General features: G+C 37.7%; 3 protein-coding genes across 3 annotated transcripts in view; 1 reads left to right on the forward strand and 2 right to left on the reverse strand.

Annotated features, from left to right (window-relative positions):
• Positions 1 to 718, reverse strand: part of lpar2a (lysophosphatidic acid receptor 2a) — a 4,484-nt gene extending 3,766 nt beyond the window's left edge. The window contains exon 1 of the mRNA XM_079609758.1: positions 422 to 718. The gene's annotated coding sequence lies outside the window, so the exon portion shown is untranslated. The remainder of the gene's footprint in view (positions 1 to 421) is intronic.
• Positions 719 to 2,210: 1,492 nt separating this feature from the next.
• Positions 2,211 to 8,074, reverse strand: LOC306994908 (epoxide hydrolase 4). Its single transcript, XM_079605885.1, has 7 exons — positions 7,635 to 8,074; positions 7,145 to 7,230; positions 5,335 to 5,492; positions 4,745 to 4,873; positions 4,542 to 4,645; positions 3,428 to 3,576; positions 2,211 to 3,346 (listed from the first exon to the last, which is right to left on the reverse strand). The coding sequence occupies exons 1-7, from the start codon at positions 7,875 to 7,877 to the stop codon at positions 3,109 to 3,111; spliced, it is 1,107 nt and encodes a 368-aa protein (XP_079462011.1). The 5' UTR covers positions 7,878 to 8,074; the 3' UTR covers positions 2,211 to 3,108.
• A 1,435-nt stretch (positions 8,075 to 9,509) lies between these two features.
• The window catches only part of brd4 (bromodomain containing 4), a 52,392-nt gene continuing 40,306 nt past the window's right edge, over positions 9,510 to 21,595 (forward strand). Inside the window, exons 1-2 of the mRNA XM_079605901.1 lie at positions 9,510 to 9,689; positions 21,198 to 21,346. The gene's annotated coding sequence lies outside the window, so the exon portion shown is untranslated. The remainder of the gene's footprint in view (positions 9,690 to 21,197; positions 21,347 to 21,595) is intronic.

The raw sequence follows: 21,595 nt of genomic DNA on the forward strand, positions 1-21,595 counted from the left end.
GTTATTTGTCCGTACAAGTCCAAGACAAGTTGAAAAGTTAATTTTTAACAAGGGATTACGGGAAATGATAATAACTAGTCTTCATTGGACACACAAGCATTGATTTTAACAAATTTACACATTAACAATTAACTGCAAAGTAAACGGGGAATGACGTTTTGCCCCATTACAATCCCAACTGCTCAATTTATTACTTAACTCGTCAGTTTTAGAGGTAGCATTAAGAGAACGAGAAATAAAACAAGTAGCGGTTAATGAAATGTTTAAGTGAAACTTGGACGCAACACATTTACTGCAGAAACACGCGGAATTTATTGGCCCCTGCAGTGTTACACACACTGTACAGTTTGGCTCGGTTGTCAGTCACTCAGCACAAAAACAGCTACTTTCTTCTAAAACAACACTAGGGAAACACACTTACCTTTGCCAGAGTTTCAGAGCAAACAAAGAAAAGACGCATAACAGCAGCTGTGTCGATGTTTTGGCACTCGCCGCCGGAAACGCTCATCTAGCGGAGGAGTTCAAGCCGAGGAGAAATCTTGATCTCACTCCGAGTGAAGAACAAGAGAGGACTGAGATCCGCAGATCACACCTCCCTCAAACCTGATTTGACGGAATCACTGCCTGAAGACCCAATGAATGAACACGAGACTATTGTTCAAAACCTTTGACGACTACAGGTTTAGAAACTAGATATTGGATTCATTTCACAGTATCTGGCACACAGAGTGTATGGCAAGCCGTATTTATAATTATTCCTTAATCCAATAATAACACTAGATTTCGTGTCAGTTTCATTATATATAACTTATTTATTTACTCATAAGGACTCCAATTGTTACAGTGTCAATCTTAACGTTTTTATTAGGGTGCAATTGACCTTAAGAAAAGTTTGCTTTTTATTACTCCCATAGTAAATGATTGGAGAAAAAATATTGATGTTTTTATTGAACATTGATGGGGCAACAGTTTGTGTGAAAATAAATAATAAAAGTGGTTTGTTTGTTTGTTTGTTTAAAAAACTTATAAATGTATAGGTGGCAATTTGCGCCTTTTACCCCACACACGGAGTAAAATTATAAGGCACAAAGTAGGCTATTTACACAAACACTTTAGCTAAAATATGTTTTTAATCATGTCTAAGTTCATACTTGTTCAAAACAATTACTTTAACGAAGTTTGTACTATTTTCTGTTTATTTTGATAAATAAAATAATAAATTTTTGTTCCATATAGCCTACTGAAAGCCTTCTAAAATATGTTGATTTAAAAAAAAAAAGAAAGAAAAAATAAAGAAGATTCTGAAAGCATTTAAAGAGATCCCATAATAATTAATACAGATTTTCCCATGTCATGTCAACAAATGGAAAATTCATTCAGCTGTTATTATTAGCCTATCATGTTAATTATTGTGCCTTAATTTCGCCCCGACAGCAGGGGCGCTTTTTACACCAAATACCATACTTTTACATATTATTCTGTTATTGAAAAACTGTTGATTTAATAAGCTTGAACAAAACTGAAAATTATTAGGACATTTGTCTCAAAATATAATCAATAATTTTAACGATTTTCATTTGCTAGCTACTTAAACCTATACAATATATATTTACAATTTTTTAGCACAGAATCAACTTTGCACTGCTGTCTGCGATCGCGTCAAGGATCAGCCAAATTTCCACGTGCATCATGAAAAGCATGTAGTGGTTTAGAGGAAAATAAAATCAAAGGCGCCCTTTTAGCTTTACCCTGGTGCGCCTTTAGTTCCGCTCTGCCCTACAAATTGACTAGTCACTAGACAGTATTATATATTTACTACTAGACACTAAAATGATAGTTATATTTTAATTAAATTATAAAGTAGACATTCTGACATATGACAAATAAAATGGTCATATTTTACAGGGGGAAAAAAATGTTTACTAGCAACAATATGGAAAGATGGTGTCTCCAAATAAAAAGTTACTATATAGGATCATCAATTGGAATATGTAGTCAAAAGTGAATATAGTTGATATCTAAACCACAGATCTTCAGAAATCAATAGCAAAACTCTACTACTTGCTACCAGTAAAAACTGAATGTTACTATTTGGATAGTGACTACTTGAATAGATAGGCTACTTTTATAGTGTTAGCTTGCCACGTGAGGTGAGCACAAAACGAAAGTCACAGAGAAAGTGGTTTTAAAATGATGACTGTGACTATAGGACTTGTTAAAGAGTTCACAACAAAATTTATTTTTATTTAGAATGATTCTCTACACAAAATACAGAAAAAACTAAACAGAAAACAATATAACACAAAAAGATACATTTAGCAGAATGTCCTGCTCAGACTGTCAGGCTCCAAATCCATCATAAAACAATCATAAGTACCATAAAAGTATAAGTAGTCTGTATGACACATGCACTATATATTCAACGTCTTCCAAAGCGAAACAGGCTTAAAGTTTGAGCTATTCATTGAAATAAATGTTAGCAATGACAGACTAAAATGGCCTTGAAAGAATGTTAATTGCATTGTGTAAAGGTTTCGGTTTTTAACTGTGACGTATCATAATCATATGTTCAGTCAGCATCATCCTCAAGAATCTGGGTTTTTCTCTATGAGAATGTTTATTGTTGTCACAGTTAACATGCCTTGTCCAATACTCACAGGAACACTAAGCCAAAAAAAAAAAAAAAAAAAACGGAAATATCGATTGTACAGATTGTAAGAAGTGACAAGCATTTTGAAAATGTTGTATTTTCAGTTAAACAGCTCGCAGGAAAGACGCTATAGCACAGTCATGATATATTTTGATATATACCATCCATGAATTCATTATTTGTCAAAGTGTCTTGAATTGAAGATCTCATAAAATGCAATATTATCCAAGGAACAAATATGTAAAAGCTGAACTTAAACTTAAAACTTTGCATAGTTTCAAATATTTACTGAGATGACAAATTGTACAACATACTTTTTTTCCTCGTCTTTCTTTTTTTAATTAATAAAAGACAAATTATTCTAAAGGCAAGTTGTTTTTTTCAGTGAAAATCTGAAACATTGGAGCCAAAGACTTTAAAAAATATATTCTTCATTGCGCCAAGTGAACCAAAGGCAATCAATGATTGTGTTTTATGATGTCTTTATCCAGAACAAAGTCCCATATGAGTTTGTTGACTATCTCGGGTTGATCCTGCTGAACCCAATGGCTGCATTCGGGAATAGCGTGAATGACGACGGGACCCCTTACGTAAGGCCTCGTCCCACCGGACATGCCCTCCACCAGTATATTGTCTGCCTCACCCCAAATTAACATGCAGGGCACACCAACATCCTGGTGCTTGTACAGAGTGTTACTGTAGAAAGAGAGGTACACAGTAACCACTTTAAGCAATGTACTGCATGATACAGAAATGGAGGAGTGATGTGTTTTAAACCTGAGGAGAGAGCGGAAGTAGTTCAGAGGGGCTGTGAGACCTCCAGGCTGGGACAGCCGGTACAGGTAACCCTCCAGCTGGGACTCGGTCAGTCTTCTGGCTTTGTTCTTGATGCCCACGTTCGTGCCACAAAATAGACCCCGAACCAACTATGCACATGACCAGTGTTGGAGAAAGTTACTTTAAAAAGTAATGCATTATATTGCGTTACTCCCTTAAAAAGTAACTAATTGTAACAGTTACTTTTTTATGGAAAATAATGTTTTACAGTACTTTCGGATTACATTATCTCACACGGGCTGGGTTTGCTTGTTCGTTTTTTATTTATAAAAGCAAACATAAAGGCCCAAAAGTTACCAAAAGTAAAAAAAAAAAGCCTCAGGCTGAAGGAAATAAAAATGTAGGCCTGTACAGTTCAAACAAACCTTTCCGCTGTGATGCCGTTCTGGATCACAGAAGAAAAGGACGCGTACAAGAAAGTTCAACTCTATTACTTCAGCAATAAAAACTAAAAGATGAAACCCAAATGTGATGTAAATCTGAAGTCATTTTAGCTTATTCGTATGGTTGAATTGGATCATCGAAGGTCAGCAGCAAAGACATTGGTTAATAAAGTGAGATTAAATACGTCAAGTATATTTGTATTATTTAGTTTTCATTCATTTTGAGGAATACTGAATCTGTTTTGGTGCGAGTGAGATGAGTAAATGCTTTAGAAAGCATCATGTTCACACACAACGCACACAACGCCCTCTGCACTTTACTCCTGATTTCTTTCAACGCAGAGCTGTCAGTCAATCAATGAGAACACAAAGTAACTTGCGTTACTTATGTTAAAAATGTAACATATTTAGTTGAAAATTCAAAAGCTTTACTGGTTAAGATAATCTGATGATTATGTAACTCGCATTACTTATAATGAGTTACCCCAACACCGCACATGACAGAAACGAACTGTAACTATGAGACTGAGGACAGGAAGTGACCCAGAACTGGTATATTGGGTTTCCTGTTACAGTAAAAAAAAAAAAAGTGTCAAGACATATAATAAGCAGAAATTAACCACAGTGCCAAACAGTTCGGGCATTTTAAAAGTTAAAAGTGTTCACACTACCTTAAAATCTTCAAGAGACAAAACAAACTCGGGCAGCAGCGGCAACTGAAAGAAACATGCGTGTCCTGAGCGCAACAGCTGAGAAGGTCTTCTCAAAACCGCATCTGGGGTTTTACAGAAATAAGTATAAATGGCCTGTATCCACATTTCAGTTTCAGTTCAGAATAAGAGAAGTGAAACGATGACCTGTCTGGCACTCTTACCCAGCCACGAGGCAGGGTGAGGGGCGTTCATGACGATGAGAAGCTGCACCATGTCGGGCCGCTCCAGTGCAAAATGCCATGCCAGCATCCCCCCCCAGTCATGGCCCACCAATATGCAACTCGTGTGACCTGTGAGTAAACAAATCTCATTCCAGTGCATTTAGTGTCTAAGGCAGGCATTTCTCACACTGTGATTAAGGCCACATTTACACATAGCCGGGTATTTAGAGAAACGAATATTTCTCCCCCTCCGTTTTCAATAATAACATCGTGCACACAACCCGCATAAATACGCAGTCGAGCGCCTTTATAACTATGCTAAACCTATGGGCGGCAGTGTAGGGAGAAGGATAAAGCCATGCAAGCCAATCAGAATCCTCAGAATCGACAAGAGAGAACCTAAAACCCCGTTTCTCCCAGTTGACACGACAACATATAACCGGCGTTTTCAGAAATCTCCACTTAGGCCGGAGTTTTTAGAAACAATCGTTTTCTGGGATAAAAACGGCGTTTTCGTGTAAATGACAGGCCAAAACGCAGAGAAATATCTGCGTTTTCCCATCGTGTAAACGGGGCATAAGTAGGCCTACCCAATTCATCGATGGTGTCTCTGATGTCATATAAGAGTGTCTCCAGTGAGTATTCCTCCAGCCGGACGGGTGCGTCCGAATCTCCACAGCCACGCAGATCTAGCGCCACCGTGTGGTAATGACTGCTGAATTCATTTAATTGGTAACGCCAGGAGTACCTGCAGGTCATACTGATACCTCAGAACACGCAAACTCTGACTCGCGGTCAAAATAAACTATTTCTATTTTTGATGTTTTTGAATAAAAAAAGTCTCTTATGCTCATCAAGACTGCATCTATTTGATGAAAAATACAGAAAAAACTGTAATATTGTGAAATATAAAAACAATTTAGAATAATGGTTTTCTATTTTAATATAATTTATAGTATAATTTATTTCTGTGATGCAAAGCTGTATTTTTAGCATCATGACTCCAGTCTTCAGTGTCACATGATCCTTCAGATGATTTATTATCAATGTTGGAAACAGTTGTGCTGCTTAATATTTTTTTTCATAACCTGTGATATTTCTTTCAGGATTCTTTGATGAATAAAACGTTGAAAAAGAACAGCATTTATTTAAAATGGAAATCTTTTTCTATTGATATTTGTAGAAAACATTTCTATTTTTAATTATAAACTGTTCTTTATAACTTTTTTTTTTTTTAATTTTTTTTTTACTTTGAAAGTTTACAATGACATTTAACATCAAACATCAAACAAACAGATATTTGGGAATCCTGAATCTATGAATCCTGAAAAAAAGTTTCATAGGTTCCCAAAAAAATATTAAGCAGCACAACTGTTTCCAACATTGATAATAAATCATCAGAATGATTTCTGAAGGATCATGTGACACTGAAGACTGGAGTAATGATGCTGACAATTCAGCTTTGCGTCACAGAAATAAATTGCATTTTAAAGTGCATTAAAATAGAAAACCATTATTTTAAACTCTAATAATATTTCAAAATATTACTGTTTTTTTTGTATTTTTTTAACAAATAAATGCAGGCTTGAGCACATGAGACTTCTTTCAAAAATATTAAAAATATTAATGTTTCCAAACTTTTGACAGGTACTGTAAATGCTAAATGTGCGTTATGAGTAAATATTGTTGTTGTTGATATTTAATAATATACAAATATAATATTGATGAATCAGAAAAAGAAAAATATATATTTCTTGCTTATGTTTTATCATTTGCTATGTTTTATTATCAATCATTTATATAATTTGAAATGTATGTTTAATGGTTTTCTTTTATTAATCTTTATGCCTCAAATGTAGCTACCGGTAATTGACTTAGGGTGAATTTTACTTGCTGTTTAGATGAGGGCAAAAGTCTATAAGTTTCCGATAGATAGTAGATAGATAGATAGATAGATAGATAGATAGATAGATAGATAGATAGATAGATAGATAGATAGATAGATAGATAGATAGATAGATAGATAGATAGATAGATAGACAGACCACAAATGCTTGAATATCTCAGAATAAAGTGGTAAGAATGTTTTAATTATTTTTACTTAGTAATATTAGAACTGATTTTAACTGTTCATTTTATGTTTCTTTATTAAACTTTTAATCCTGATTATGAATTAATTTTACTCTTCATTTATTATTTGATTGCTGTTAAGAAATTAAATTGACTTAATCATCTGACTGGATCTCCTCCCTGCATCAAATATGATATAATAAAATAATAAAGAAATGTATATTTTAACCTATAAGGAAACAGTATGTAGAAAACACTTTACAAAACCGTTTACGGCAGCATATGTACAATTGTAAATAAGCAGAGAGAGAAAATGAAGCGTGAAGTCACCAGTTCTCTGGGAATCCATGAAGAAACAGCATTAGAGGCTTTCTGTGGTCTCCTTTAGTTACATAGTGGAACCTCAAGCCTGAGCTCTGAAACGTAAAGAAAGACCAAAGAAGTCACAAAACAGAGTCACATTATTAAATATAGGAAAGAAAGAAAGAAAGAAAGAAAGAAAGAAAGAAAGAAAGAAAGAAAGACCATTATTTTCAACAATTCTAAATCAATATCAAATTTGGTGAAAGATGGCTTTTTATCAATTCTATTTGACATTGACTGAAATATCACAGGGCTAGTGTGTCCCATTAAAAACAAAGGAATGTGAAACATATTGTGAACGCCGTGTTCTATTTTTAAACACAGGTGGCGCAAGAACACAAGATATGGGCAATCATCATTTAGCCGTTCAACGACCTCGTACATATTACGTTGTTTAATGTTTTTAAAGACATCTGCTCAATTCTTGTTCATATGTGTTCATTATAAATCCTCTCACCCTGCCCTTCAGATATGCATGATGGCCAAGTGCAGGGTCTCGGAGGCAGGCTGGGGGTTTCTTTCGGATGGTCCATTGAAAAGTTCTATATGGATCCCTAAATCCAGTCCAGGCAATTCGGATCAAAACCAAACAAGCAGTGATTCCAGCCGTGCCATACACAACAATATAATACACCAAAGAGAGAATCCATAAACTTAGCCGAGTTGGTAATAAAAGCAAGTGCATCAAAGAATGGCTCATGATGATTAGGCTACAGTAATCGTAATAATCAGAGACATATGTCAAAGCACAGGCTCGGTGTAGCAACTGTCCCTCGTCTTTGGTTCACCTTTTAAAATACACCCCATGTGACTGTATGGAAACAACTGTCGCTGAGCTATTTTTGTACCACAAATAAATTGTCTGGGAGCTCTGCTTGAGTCACCGTGCGTGAACCGGAAGTTACGAACGACTTTACTTCAGTAGTATTATGATGTATTTTCCCAGTGAAATGGAATATAATGAGAAAATAGAGAGCGTTGCTTGTTCTTTTGACTATTGACTGAACAGTTCTAAAAGTTCCATTCCGTTCCATTCAGCTCGCTGTCAGAGTTCGCTGCAGACTGACTGACAGTTGGAGGAACGTTCTACACAAGCCATCAAACTGACGTCATCAGCGAAGGAAGGCCCTTCTAGAGGGGAAATACATTTTCAGATTTTGTTCAAAGATTACAAACACAATTTGTGTGTGTGTGTGTGTGTGTGTGTGTGTGTGTGTGTGTGTGTGTGTGTGTGTGTGTGTGTGTGTGTGTGTGTGCGCGAATCAACTCCACAACACTACTTAGCCTATAATGTGCACCAACGAAGTAAAAGTGACATTTAAAAGTAAATTCCTTGCAATGAAAGGCTTTAAATGTAGCCTACCAACAAAATGACGGCACATATTTTTATTTTATTTGACCAATAGCCAAACTGTAGGCTAGGCCTATTATTAAAACATAAGCTCAACTTCTCTTAAAAATGATCGTATGTGTTATTCTGTAGCCTATAATCTATAAATTAATATTATAATATACTTAATTAAATATAATAACTACCACAGAATAAACTCTGACAGTGAAAACAACTCTAAACGAACTTTTCTTCACTAAGTATAAAAAAAGTATTATTTTATTTGTGTTCTCTTTCTCTGGCTCGTGGTGTGTTCACTTGTGAATGAAGTCTCAGTGCCTTTTTCTTAATACATTGTAGCTATTGTAGACATATTACGCTATGTTCTTGCTCCGTAGGCTACGTTCAATAAATGCACGTCCTTAAAGTGACAGTTCACCCAAAAATAAAAATTCTGTCAGTATTTTCTCACTCTCAAGTTTTCCGAAACCTGTATGAATTTCTTTCTTCTGTTGAACACAAAATAAGATATTTTGAAGAATATGGGTAGCCAAACAATGACGGTATAGCCATTGACAAATACTATGGAAGTCAATGGGGTCCATCAACTGTTTGGGTTCAACAGAAGAAATAAATTCATACAGGTTTGGAAGAACATAAGGGTGAGTAAACGATGACAGCATTTTCATTTTTGGGTGAACTATCCCTTTAAATGGGTTTTCTATGTTATGACCCATATCAGGGGAGGCCAAAATTACAATTTAAAATCAATCAGAGCTGTAAAATTAATCTTCATATTTACAGGTAAAGCTTCATTTTTTTTTAAATATGTCAGACCTCCTTCACACCCTGGATTTTGAGACTTTATTTCATGAAAATAATATAGCTACTAAAGGTATTTTAGAGCGGATGTGTTTTTTTATTTAAATATTTCAGCACATATTTTATTGTTATTGTTACTTCAGAGAGTGTTTAAATGACACCGATCAAAGGGCAAACGGAAGAGATCAGAGTTGAGAAGGGTTTTAGGCGATCTTTCACACGTGTGACAGACAGGAGCGCTTGCTGTCCTCCCACGTCCTGTGCGTCCTCCGCGCGCATGACGTCACCGACGTCTCGAGCTGTTTGTTCTGGATTGTGGGAGAGAAAGAGCCCGCGCGCCCTCACAACAAAATAAAGAAGGTAAATAAACCAGCAGCCTTTACACTTATGCAGAGCGATTATTTCTTATGAACGGTCCCGGCATGTGCTGCGTCGTTTCGTGTAACGGTCAAGCGCGCTAATCAGCGCTGAAATGATTGTCTGGTGCGCGCGCGGTGAAAGCGGCCTGTGGGTCGCCGAGTGCTAACGCTAGCTGCTAGGAAAGACAAACTCATTCATGACAACGGGTCAGTCTGGATATCATTTTGCTCTTGGGCTCGTTGCATGTGTGTGTTAGTGCTGAATTACGACACCTTCATCGCGTGTGCGTCAAAGAAAGCGAGTAATGCAGGGCCCTGAGGTTGTTTATTAGCATTAGGCCGTTTGCTGGTTAAAGCTAGCACAGCATCGCATCCCTGCTCTGCGCAGCTTCGCAAAAGTCTCACGTTTCCCTGTGCGGGAATGCTTGTGGATTTGACGTAGAATTATACGAGAATGTGCGTACACTAACGCACGGTCAGATTAATTAACTTAACTCTGGTTCATTTGATCTGCGCTCGTTTCAAGCGTCTGACATTGACAGATGTGTGTTAATGTGGGCCGTGGTTGTTTCACGCTTTTGGTCGGGGGTGAGAAGTGTGTGTTTTGATCGTGTGCGCGCACACACACATTGAGATACGTGCACGACGCTGGACGAGTCTGTCACACACTACCGCTAGCATTGATAGCGGGTCGGAGGAAATATATGGCTTATTTTCATGCTCTTAAGGCCTATTACATTACCTTAACCTAATTTAACCCTCCTAGTAAATGTTTTAATTCGAAATTAACTCGTTTAACGTTAATATAACGACATGGCCTCGGTGTTTAGCGACTTTGCGTGTTAAGGACTCATCCGAGCTGCCCGCAGTCGCCATTTTGTATTGCTTCTCCGTGTAACGGAGAAACAAACACACAACCTTTACGTTTACATTAAAATGTGAGCGAGTGAATAGGCATATTGAAATTCTATATCTCCGTGGTTAGTAATATTACTATTCTTTATATTAAAATGTGTTTTGTCAAAAAGTGTCAGTTTAGATGGAGCTCTTGTCAGTATCGTTATTAGCCGCGCAGCGCTTTCGGTTTGCGCTCCGAGTCAGTGATCCTCAGATTTTGTTGCAGAAATATCAGATAAATGATTATTGCGCGGTCTAAATATTCGGAATATTAAATGCAGCCAGTAAACACTTTTTGTTATACACGTAAACTTGTGTGAGGAGCAAATATTTGTGTTTTTTGTTATCTGACATCATAGCTCTGTGATTGACAGCTGATGGATGACTGACACAGGTTTCCTTGCGTGATTTGCTTTTGTGTTCGGGTGTGATTTTAGTTACTTGGCAATTTTGCTGACTTATTAAAGGCACCATACAATAAAAAAAACTTTTATTTTATGAATTTTTTTTTTTAACTTCACATCATTATCTTTTTTTATTTATTTGACCTGGTAATCTATAATCGAAATAACTTGCAACGATATCTTTTCTCTGATGACTTGTTAACTGGCACTAGGGCGGGACAACATGTCACTCACACAAGATCACAGCAATCGCAAGCCAGAATGATCCAATCAATTCCTGATGGACACTATCTTCAAGTCCTGGTTTTTCTTTTTTTTTCTCTTCTTCTTCAGGGAGCGGTTTCACTCGAATATGCGTCGCAATGAATGGGGAAGAAAATACTATTGTAACTTCAATTTCATGCTTGCTGACTTAAAGTGATTTTTTTGTGTGTTTTTGGGAGATTTATTTTTCACTTAGCAATTTTTCTCACTGGCCTAAGGTTATGTTCAGATTGCAGGTAAAAGTGGCTCAAATAGGCCTGTCATGTAGGCCTGTCATGATAACTTACACGTGTAACACAATATATTGTCACAGAAATAGTACTTGGGAAGAAAAATAATAATAATAATAATATATATATATATCTTTAATTTTAATTCTGTAGAATATTTAGATACTGAAAAAGTGCGGTCAAAAAAAAAAATATCCTAAATAAAAAACCTTGAAAAAATGTTACTATTTTTGTAAGAACAATTAAATGTATTAAGTAGGAGAAAAACACCTGCAACAGCAGAGAAGGGACTTATATGGAGTGTTACATATTTTCCCCTGACCTTCTTTTCTCAGTAAAGTAAGGGTGCACTATTGCTGAAAAACACAAACCCTACTTGGCAGATAACAGGCCATATCTACTGATAAAACTATGCTGTTGGCAATATGCCACTGCAGTAGATGCATATTACAGTATTTAGACTAACGATTAATTGATCATTAATTTCAATGACAAGCGATCATGGGAATTTGTGTTAATTGACATCCCAAGTCTTCACTATAAAAGGCTTGCTGCGATAGTTGGTGTTACATGGTGTTCAGCAGCACACCGAATATATAACTTGCCCACCGCGGCAACCCACCCACCCCCACCCCGGCCCCATCGTTTTGATTGTTTACAGTAATACAAATCATTTTGTTTATATAGAGAACAGACTCTACAATGAAAAACTGAACGCGTCATAGGTTCAGCGAGTCGCAGCACAGATCAGCAGCAGGAGTCAGATTTCATTCATCAGCATTTTGTTAATAAAGCCGTCTTATTCGTTTTGTTAAAGTTCTCTGTTTGATATAATTTTGTCATTGTACTGTTTTGTTGTTGTTGTTTTTCATTGAGAATGATAATTAACCCACCATTCAAGCAATTGCCGCCAATTCGAAAGCGAAAGTAAACTGAGCACAGCTGCACGGGCATTCATGAGCGATTTAAAAGAAGGGTGGAAAGGATAACCCTACTGTAATACTAGTTTTACCGGTCTTGTCGTATACGTTGATTAACCAGTTGGAAAATTTCCTCACCATCACATCCCTACTAGTATAAATAGAGTAGTATGATTTATTTTTTTGTCTTGTCCTTTGTTGTTTGATTAACATTAATAAAACGGACAGCAGCAGGAATTTTAGGCTGCTGTCACTTTAAAACTGAATGCTCGTATCCAATATAGTGTAACGCGTTTGCTTTTTCAACCATTTACGTTCACTTAAGACATAACCAACTGTGTTTATAAGGATACTCGCCAAAACAGGCATTTTGTGTGAATTTGTCCATTCAAGTGCAAGAAGTTTAGATGGAGAACTAGATTCAGTATTTGTGTGCTGTAGGGCTGTCACTTTTGAGAAAAATCGAATTCGAACGGATATCAAATATCAAGAAATGTATTTGAATATCTACAAGCCCCAATTCCGGGCTAGACGTAGCAAAAACCTGTGCAAATTATAAACTTTCGTCATGATACAGCACTGGCCCGATCGGGCATGTAACCGCTCCGTCAGCTGTCCAGAGCGTAGTTCATACGGCCAATTCGAGTCCTGCATCCCATCCCCTTTCTCAATCATGTAGGCTATGTTTCTTTATCACACTAACCTTGTCAATAAAGTTTAGTATTGTGTTTTTTGCTATTGTTTTGCTGTGGCAAATTATGCAGAATTGCAAAAATGTTAATTTTTTTCACTGTAATCTCACTAATTATGAAAAGGAGGGACCAATTAAGTACTTAAATATCTACTTATCTCAAACTCAGCTCCTTGAAGGGCCATTGTCCTGCAGAGTTTAGCTCCAACTCACCTCCTGGAAGTTTCTAGTACCGGTAATCTGGAAGACCTTGATTAGCTGGATCAGGTGTTTATCAGGGTTGGAGCTAGGCCTGTCACAATAAAAAAATTTTGTTGGGTGATATATTGTTCCTGAAATAATTGCGATAAACGATATTGTCATTTTAAGACCACTTTATGCCACTAAATATATAGCCTAGTATTTATAATAAAACAACATAATAGTACAATAATAGTCTTGCGCATGTTTACATGGAAAAACAACGCAGTGGAATGGAAAAGCGCGTTCTCTATGAAGCTGTGAAAGGGCTCCATATCAGGTTTATATTTGCATCCCCCTTTATATGAGTGCATTTAGACTTTTTCTTCCAAACTGTCTGTAGTTGTCAAAAAAACACTATAATACCTCGAATGACACTACCTTTTCACCTGCCAATGTCCTCTCTGTGTTTGAAGGAGCTGCCTGAGCCCACATTTTTATGTAAACAATGGCCAATATATTGCATCACCAAAAATGAGCGAGGTCCACAGAATCGGGCATTGAGCTGAGTGCACACAAACAAACTCTCCATTCAAATATTCAAAACATCAAGGGGAAAATGACAAGTGAAAGCAGATTTGCTGTGTTATTATGGATTGCTTTTTGTGATCAGCCAAATGTGAGACCTCCTATAAATTAACAGTGTCAACCAGCCCAGTGTCATGAGTAGGGCTGTGTTGAAAAAATCGATTCACCAATTCTGAATCGATTTTCATATTAATTTCTAAAGATCGATCCGTAACTCAGAGGATCGATTTAATAACAGGCCTACATTTTCCCCATAAACACACTGAGACATGGCGACCGGCGGCGCTGCTAATGCGGTTTCTCTGAATCCACTTGTTGACCAGAAAGGAGGAAAGAGCCGTTCACACAGCGCGTTTTTTGCGCGTGCAAATTCGTTTTCCAGGCGTGCCTCTGTTCATGGTTGCATAGCAACGGCAGACGCAACGGGAAAGCACGCGCTTGTGGAGAGGAGAAAGCGGTGCAAACTGCACTCTCCATGATGACAAGGAAGTATCATCAAAAAATGTATTGGTTTCTAGCCCTTGCTTTAGCTTTACTACTAGATATATTCATTGAGATGAGAAATAAAAAGCCGCCCTGTACAGCTATGATCAGCTGTTCGGCCGAGCTTTCCATGTTGTTACGGAAAGGCCGCTGGTTTTTGTCACATGACCGGTTGAGATGCATTGAAGTGCTTCTCACTGAATTTGCACGCGCATAAAACGCAATATGTGAACGGCCCCTAAAGTGGTATCGTGTGCGGTTGTATCTAGTTTAAAAGGCCTTTTATATATGAACGCAGTTTTGGATTAAATAAAAGGACAGTCAAGTCAAATAAAACACGTTTTATCTCCTGTTTAGTTGGTAACACTACATTAAGATACCATTCATGGGGTGGCAGAACGCGAGCGGCTTCTACTGACTAACTGAAGAGATCTAGCCGGCTACTGGAACAGTTTCATAGTTAAAAAACATTGTTGTTGATCAAAGTTGAAACGATGATGAAAACGTGTTGTGTTTGAGTTTGCGCTGCCAGATATACAGCAAAAGGTGTAGGGTTTTATTGATTTCCTGTGGGTGAGGAGGTTATAGCGAGTTGACGTCGTGTCGTCAAACGTAGTGCTAAAACTAGGAAATCTTAATGATCCCCTAAATTATATGATTCATCCAAAGTTTACCTTTCTGCTGCCAACCCTGCTTGCCCTTCACCTCTGCTTCATGTAACGTTATTCTCTAAACGGTCCATCTACAAAATCATAGCAGAGCATTTATCTTCAGCCGGGGAAATTTCGAGATTTTAGTAAACTTGTCTCTTTTGAAGATCAGACGCATTGCCAGTAAAAGAGGGCTGCCAACTCTCACGCATTGACCGTGAGACTCACTTTTCACACACTCTCACGCCACACATCCATTTTCTCACGCAACTTACCGAAATGTATATTCCTCATACATGCATAATATCGACCAATCAGTGTTTTTCAACCGTGCAAAGAGGTCAATATAACAGCTGGAGAACAATTTTCACATAACATTTACCTCAGGAAAGCCATTTAATGACCATTATATATAGCACGTTATTTTGGCTAGAAAAAAGAGCTATAGAGAGTATTTAGCTGATTATGTGTAGGTCTACTATATTACATATTTATTATATTTTTTTACTTATATCATTAAATACAGTTGTTATGATAAAAAAAAAAAAACGCATTATATTTAATTACATTTTTTATTTTTATTACATTTTTACTGCCGACGGTGGGTCTCCCTTCCAAGCAATTTACTAGCGTTGCCATAGGAACACTTCGGCTTTTGCCACCCGGAAGAACATCTATTACTGTTGTGACGTCATGGTGAATTGTCGTATATGAGAAAGTATTAGCGTTTGCCGTGTGGTTGATGTTCAGTGTCGCTAGCTGAGCAGAAATGCATAAGTGTTTGGCTTGGTCCCCTCACCCCAATGTGTGTATTTCCACTGAATGCAGAACAGCTGCGTTCCGACTCCGGCGATCCGCAGCCCTCCGGAGCTGATACGCAGAGCTTCTATTTTTGCCGGATGCCGGAGAGCTCCGCAGCACTACAGGCCAGGGCAGAGTGCGCAGGACAGGAAGTCGAGCAAAAAACAGAACAAACCAAAACAAAATAAAATATCCGTTTAATTTTCAAAATAAAATACACCGTGATCATGGCGGATCATATTTGGCGGAAAATATGATGATCATTGCGGAAAACTGTTCCTGGTTTGGTGGTTCTGTTTATCGAAACTACATATCGCGCGATCACACGTGAATTAGCGAGATCTCGTTGGTCCTCGGCCGTTCAGCAACAAATCCGGACCTGGTGGGTATTGACGGACGACGGAACATGGAGCTGTCACGCAGCGGAGCCTTTCTGCAGCCGTTCCGCATCTGGTGGAAATTGGGGGTCAGAGTTGCGTTGGATTTCTCCTTGGCGTAAAGGATGAGAGGTCCATCTATAGCCGCGTTTCCACCGCAGGAGCTTTCTCCAGGAACTAGGAACTTTGGGGTGGTACTCGGTGTGTTTAAACCGCAGGAACCAGGGTCTAAATGAAGTTCCAGGTAAATATTTCCCCCTCTGAAAGTCCCTGCTGGCGAGGTAGTACTTTTTCAAAGTTCAGGAACTTTCGGGGGTGGGACTTGTGCGCTGAACATGCTGATTGGTTGTTCACGCCGCATTTTGATTGGATGACTCCACGCATCATTCTATTTTAACCGGCATTTTTAAAAATCTATTGCGGTTCGTGGCTTCATGCAGTAAGAGTCTGTCTGTCTGCAAATATGGAATTTTTTTTTTTTTTAAACACACAGCTGGACCGACGACGAGGTTCAGGCTTTATTAAGCGTAATTGTGTAACAGGAAATTTTCTGCGCGTTCTTCCCAGCCATCTCACGGTCAATGTCCGCATCGTCTAATTTTATAGCATTACGAGCTTTCTGAACACGCTTTAGTATCAGTGCTCGTCTCTTTTCTGCCGTTTTGTTAATTACCTCGTTAGTAAACCAACACATCACAAACAACCTCAGCACAGTTTGAATCTCCTCCATATTTATTATAAATGTGGCGTTCAAAACTGATTACTGTCCGTCGCAGACTGGGACGAGCAGTTGCGCGCAGTTTATAATCTTCCCGGTACTTTAGACCGCGGTGTAAACGCAGAAAGCAACCGGTCTGGGGCGAAAAAAAGTTCATGGGACAAATTGTTCCGGGTAATTTCGGTGGAAACGCGGCTTATCACTGTTTTCCATCTTTGTGGAGTAAATATATAGGCTAGGGCTAGGCTATCATCTGTGTGTTTACACAATCTGTGTGTTTACACAGAACTACCTATAGTGCTGGTTTAGACCCTACTCTCAAGTAGGCGCTAGATTAGTACCCCCAAAAGGTGTTGCTAGGAATAAAATCATTCCCATTTCCTGCGGTGCGAACACGCCATTAGTTTTAGGATCTATGAAAAGGTTCCTCCAATGCGAAAGCACCTATAGACTGACTTTCTTTCTTTCTGCATGGCATCCACTGTGAACATCCAACACATCCGTATAGAGAACGTCTCATTCCTTAGGAGAGTTTAGTGATGTAATGGGATTTTTGACTGACTTTAGTATAACTAACACACAGGGGATGGTAACCTCTCTACCTTTCATACTCATAGGCTGTGTGACTGTACTGTGTACATCGCCCTCGGCCTGCATAAAGTGCACAGAGATAGCAGGGCAGAGGTCAGGCTAGGGCGGGGATAAACACAAACAGCATGAGATGCGTCTTAATGTACAGATGACTCTAGGGCAGTGTTTTCTGCTTGGTTGTAACTTTACATTGATCTTGTAGAGTTTATTTGAGTGCTCTCCTCTGTGTGTGTACAGGTCTGGTTGTTTTCTCTCCTCCAGTTTTTGTTGCCATAGCAACTACTCCATCATTGGCCTCATTTAGGATGTGACCTCTGCTCTGAATAAGGGGAGCAGGAGTGAATGGATGGGAGAAGAGAAACAGAAATGTCCTTGTATCTGTGTTTCTTTCTTTGCATTAGACATCAGAAATGCCAAGTTATCCCGTATTTGATGATGGTTACAAATCTGTGTGTGGGAGGTTGTGGTTGTAACGGTTTTATTTTAGTATCACTGACTGAGATACTATTACAGTTTTTGTTTTATTTCTATTATAATAATTTTTAATATTTTGTTTTCTGTTCTGGTAATTTTGTGTGTTTGTCATTTTTATCAGTTGTTTTTTTTTAGTTTAGTTTTTGTTAGTGCTAAGCATTTTGGAAAACTGTTGCGATATTTTGGTTTTTCAACAATATGTATTCCAATATAAAAATGTTCAGGAATTTTTTCAATCTATATTTGGAAAGAATGAATTATTCTAGTGTGAGGGGTGATTTTCTTGAGGAGTGCATCTCTGCATGGATAAGAACAAAGCTGAAACATTACTTTTTTACTCTGAGAACGTTTTAAACAGCAAAATCCTTTTAGGGCTGAATTATTTAGGAAAAGCTCCACTGATAAAAATATTTCTTTAAGTTATAAATAAAACAATTATGATTGGAGAATGCCGTATAAGAAAATACTAGGCCTATATCAATCTTTTGGGATGCACTGATATGAAAACTTTGGCCGATAAAGATAATTCTTTATATTTGAACAATGTTGGCTGATAAATCCACATTTTTATGTACTTTTTGAGAGCCTGATTACAAAAACTAAAGTCTCGACATTAAATTTCATGTCCCACGCAAACAAGTAACTGTACAACATTATTTGTGTATAAATAATCAAAATGCATGTGTCATAGATTAGATAAATTAAATAATTAGCCTCTGCACGGACAATAATGAAATGCTTTTGATTAAACCATATTGATAATAATATGAGAAAAATAAAGGTGCTAGTTATTAATAATGCAATGGTTTTTTATAAACTCAACCAAACCTATATGAGATTAAGCATATATTTATACAGCATAAATATAATATTACTACAATATCTGTGCAAAATGATGCGAATACACAAGTGATCTTGAACTAGACCCAAGTTATGTGCTAGTCACACACACACACACACTAGGGCTGCTCGATTATGGAAAAAAATCATAATCACGATTATTTTGGTCAGTATTGAAATCACGATTATTTCTCATGACTTTGGGAACGTGTTGCGTTTATTAAAAAGACACCTTTCAACAGTTCTTAAAAAAAATCACAATTTGAACATTTATTGTACTTTTTGAACTATTAAAATAAATAATGTAACGGATAATACTTCAATAAGTATTTTAATAATTCCTGCAGGTCTACCACATAAAATGCAGGAAATTCCCCCGCAAACATTGATTCACTTTAGCAAGTAGATTGTATGAGTAGCCTAAATAATCCACAGAGATTATGAAATCAAATCAATCATTTTAAAACTGTCTCCAGTGTTCAGGTGCTGCGTCTTCTCTCTCTCTCTCGCTCGCTCTCAAAATGGGTTGGACAAGGCAAGCGTCGAAACTACACTCTCGCGTTTAGGAGTCGAGACATGACGGAATTGTCACTTGCACAAACAGCATTGCATCGCAACTGAAGTTGCTAATTTTTACTTTTTTTAAGTCTTATCGTCAGTTTAAACATTCAAGCTGAGAGAGGTTATGGCTTCGGGAGGGGCGGGTGTGTGTGTGTGCGCGCATGTCATTCAACACACAATACCTGTAAGAGTGTTCTTGCACAACAGAACATGGCAAAATAATAGTTTTTACTCGATTGTACTATTTTGGTGATCCCAACGATCACCAAAGTAGTACAATCGAGTAAAAACGATTATTTTTAGCCAAAATCGAAATTCAATTAATTGCACAGCCCACACACACACACACACACACACACACACACACACACACAACACATTACAACTTTACAAAACAAAATACTGCAAATGCACAAGCGAACTTGACTGTGCTCATGATAGTGTAACTCCTTTGTGGATGTGCTCTTCCCGTGAAAACATGATAAAACACGGCCACCAAAGTATTCACAACGTTCTTTTACAGTTGTTCTCATTATAATTTTATGTAGCCTATACCACAGACTTGCGCTGCACACTTAACTGTACTATTTTCCTTTTCAAAGTGATTCTAATCATATTTTTAGCAATTTAAAATGATTATGGCGAACAGTGCGCATCTGTCTTCAATCTGTTCCATTCCAGTCATTTGAACACAAGAACGCTGTTAGAAGAACGCTCCGTAATAATGTATATAGAGAGGGTTAGGTGAACCCAAAACCATCCTAATAGGCCCTATGCACAGCTTCACTACTTCCTGAACTTAAGCAGGGTCCTTTGTTTCCTGTCTGCCAGGATTGGCCAAACTGATTAATCCAGGTGTGTCTGACCAACAACAATAATCAGACACACCTGGATTAATCAGTTTGGCCAATCCTGGCAGACAGGAAACAAAGGACCCTGCTTAAGTTCAGGAAGTAGTGAAGCTGTGCATAGGGCCTATAATACAGGCCTTCTGCTTAAAAGGGCTAATTCACCCTAAAATGAAATAATTTACTCCTCATTTTGAAAAAAAATTTTTTGCAATGAAAGTCAATGTTGTTTTGTACCCCACTGACTTTCACTGCATGTACAAAAACAAAATGTTCTTCACAATATCTCCTTTTGTGTTTCGCTTGTAAAAAGAACGGCATGAGAACGAAGACAAACCATCCCTTTTAAGACCAATCTGTTAAAGGGATAGTTCACTTTAAAATGAAAATTCTGTCATCATATTCTCACCCTCAAGTTGTTTCAAACCTGTATTCATTTATTTCTTCTGCTGAACACAAAGGAAGATATTTAGAAGAATGTCAGTAACCAAACAGTTACCAGGTCCCATTGACTTCCATAGTATTTTTTTTCCTACTATGGAAGTCAATGGGTACAGACTACTGTTTGGTTACTGACAGTCTTCAAAATATCTTCCTTTGTGTTCAGCAGAAGAAAGTAAGTCATACAGGTTTGAAACAACTTGAGGGTGAGTATATGATGACAGCATTTTCATTTTAAAGTGAACTATCCCTTTAAGTAGACCAATCAGACCGATTAAGGTGACCCACCAACTAGTCAATTTTAAAAATGTAGTTTTGCACACCCCCTTGTGACGTGTACGCCACATCTTTGAATGTACCATCAGAGCAAAAGGTGCCTTTTGTAATGAGTGATTTAAATGTAGTTTCTAAAAGGCATCAGGGAAGCTGCAGTATCAGTGCATGAGAGTTTGAGGTGAAGAAAGAGTGCGAACTGTGTGATGTGCTGCTGCTAAATGTGTGAAGACTTCAAACAAGTCACTCATCTCTGTCTGTCTCTCTCTTATCTGCAGTAGTGGCCCTCGTACCGCGTGATCAGCGTAGCCTGCGTCCGAGCTGGTGACTTCTCTCTGGACCGCGTGAAGGCAGCTCTTCTGCTGAAGTGCTCTTGGAGAAGATGTGTGCGCTCAGATAAGAGACTCTTCACACGAGAGACAAAAATGTGAGTCAATAACCTGACAGCTTCCTCCATTCAGTCCCGTCATAATTCCCGCTGGGTAATAAAAGCTTAATCTCTAAATAATGTCTGCCAAATAGGCTAACCGCTTTATAAAATGTGGGGTTTGTGTACGTTAGATCATGATCATGTCTCTGTAGTCTGAATGCTTTTATTACATTTTCACAGCAAAAAAAAAAAAAAGAACAGTACTTCAAAACATGGAGATTTGGTGTCTCACAGGGTTTTAACACC

The sequence above is a fragment of the Phoxinus phoxinus genome, assembly GCF_949152265.1.
Source record: "Phoxinus phoxinus genome assembly, chromosome: 1".
In the NCBI taxonomy this organism is placed as follows: Eukaryota; Metazoa; Chordata; class Actinopteri; order Cypriniformes; family Leuciscidae; genus Phoxinus; species Phoxinus phoxinus.

Excerpts from the sequence above, each read along its gene's own strand:
- LOC306994908 (XM_079605885.1), bottom strand. The coding sequence starts at position 7,877 with ATGAGCCATTCTTTGATGCACTTGCTTTTATTACCAACTCGGCTAAGT. Across the intron at positions 4,874-5,334 it reads AGACACCATCGATGAATTGG|GTCACACGAGTTGCATATTG; the intron begins GTAGGCCTACTT and ends GTTTACTCACAG. Across the intron at positions 4,646-4,744 it reads TCACCCTGCCTCGTGGCTGG|ATGCGGTTTTGAGAAGACCT; the intron begins GTAAGAGTGCCA and ends GTAAAACCCCAG.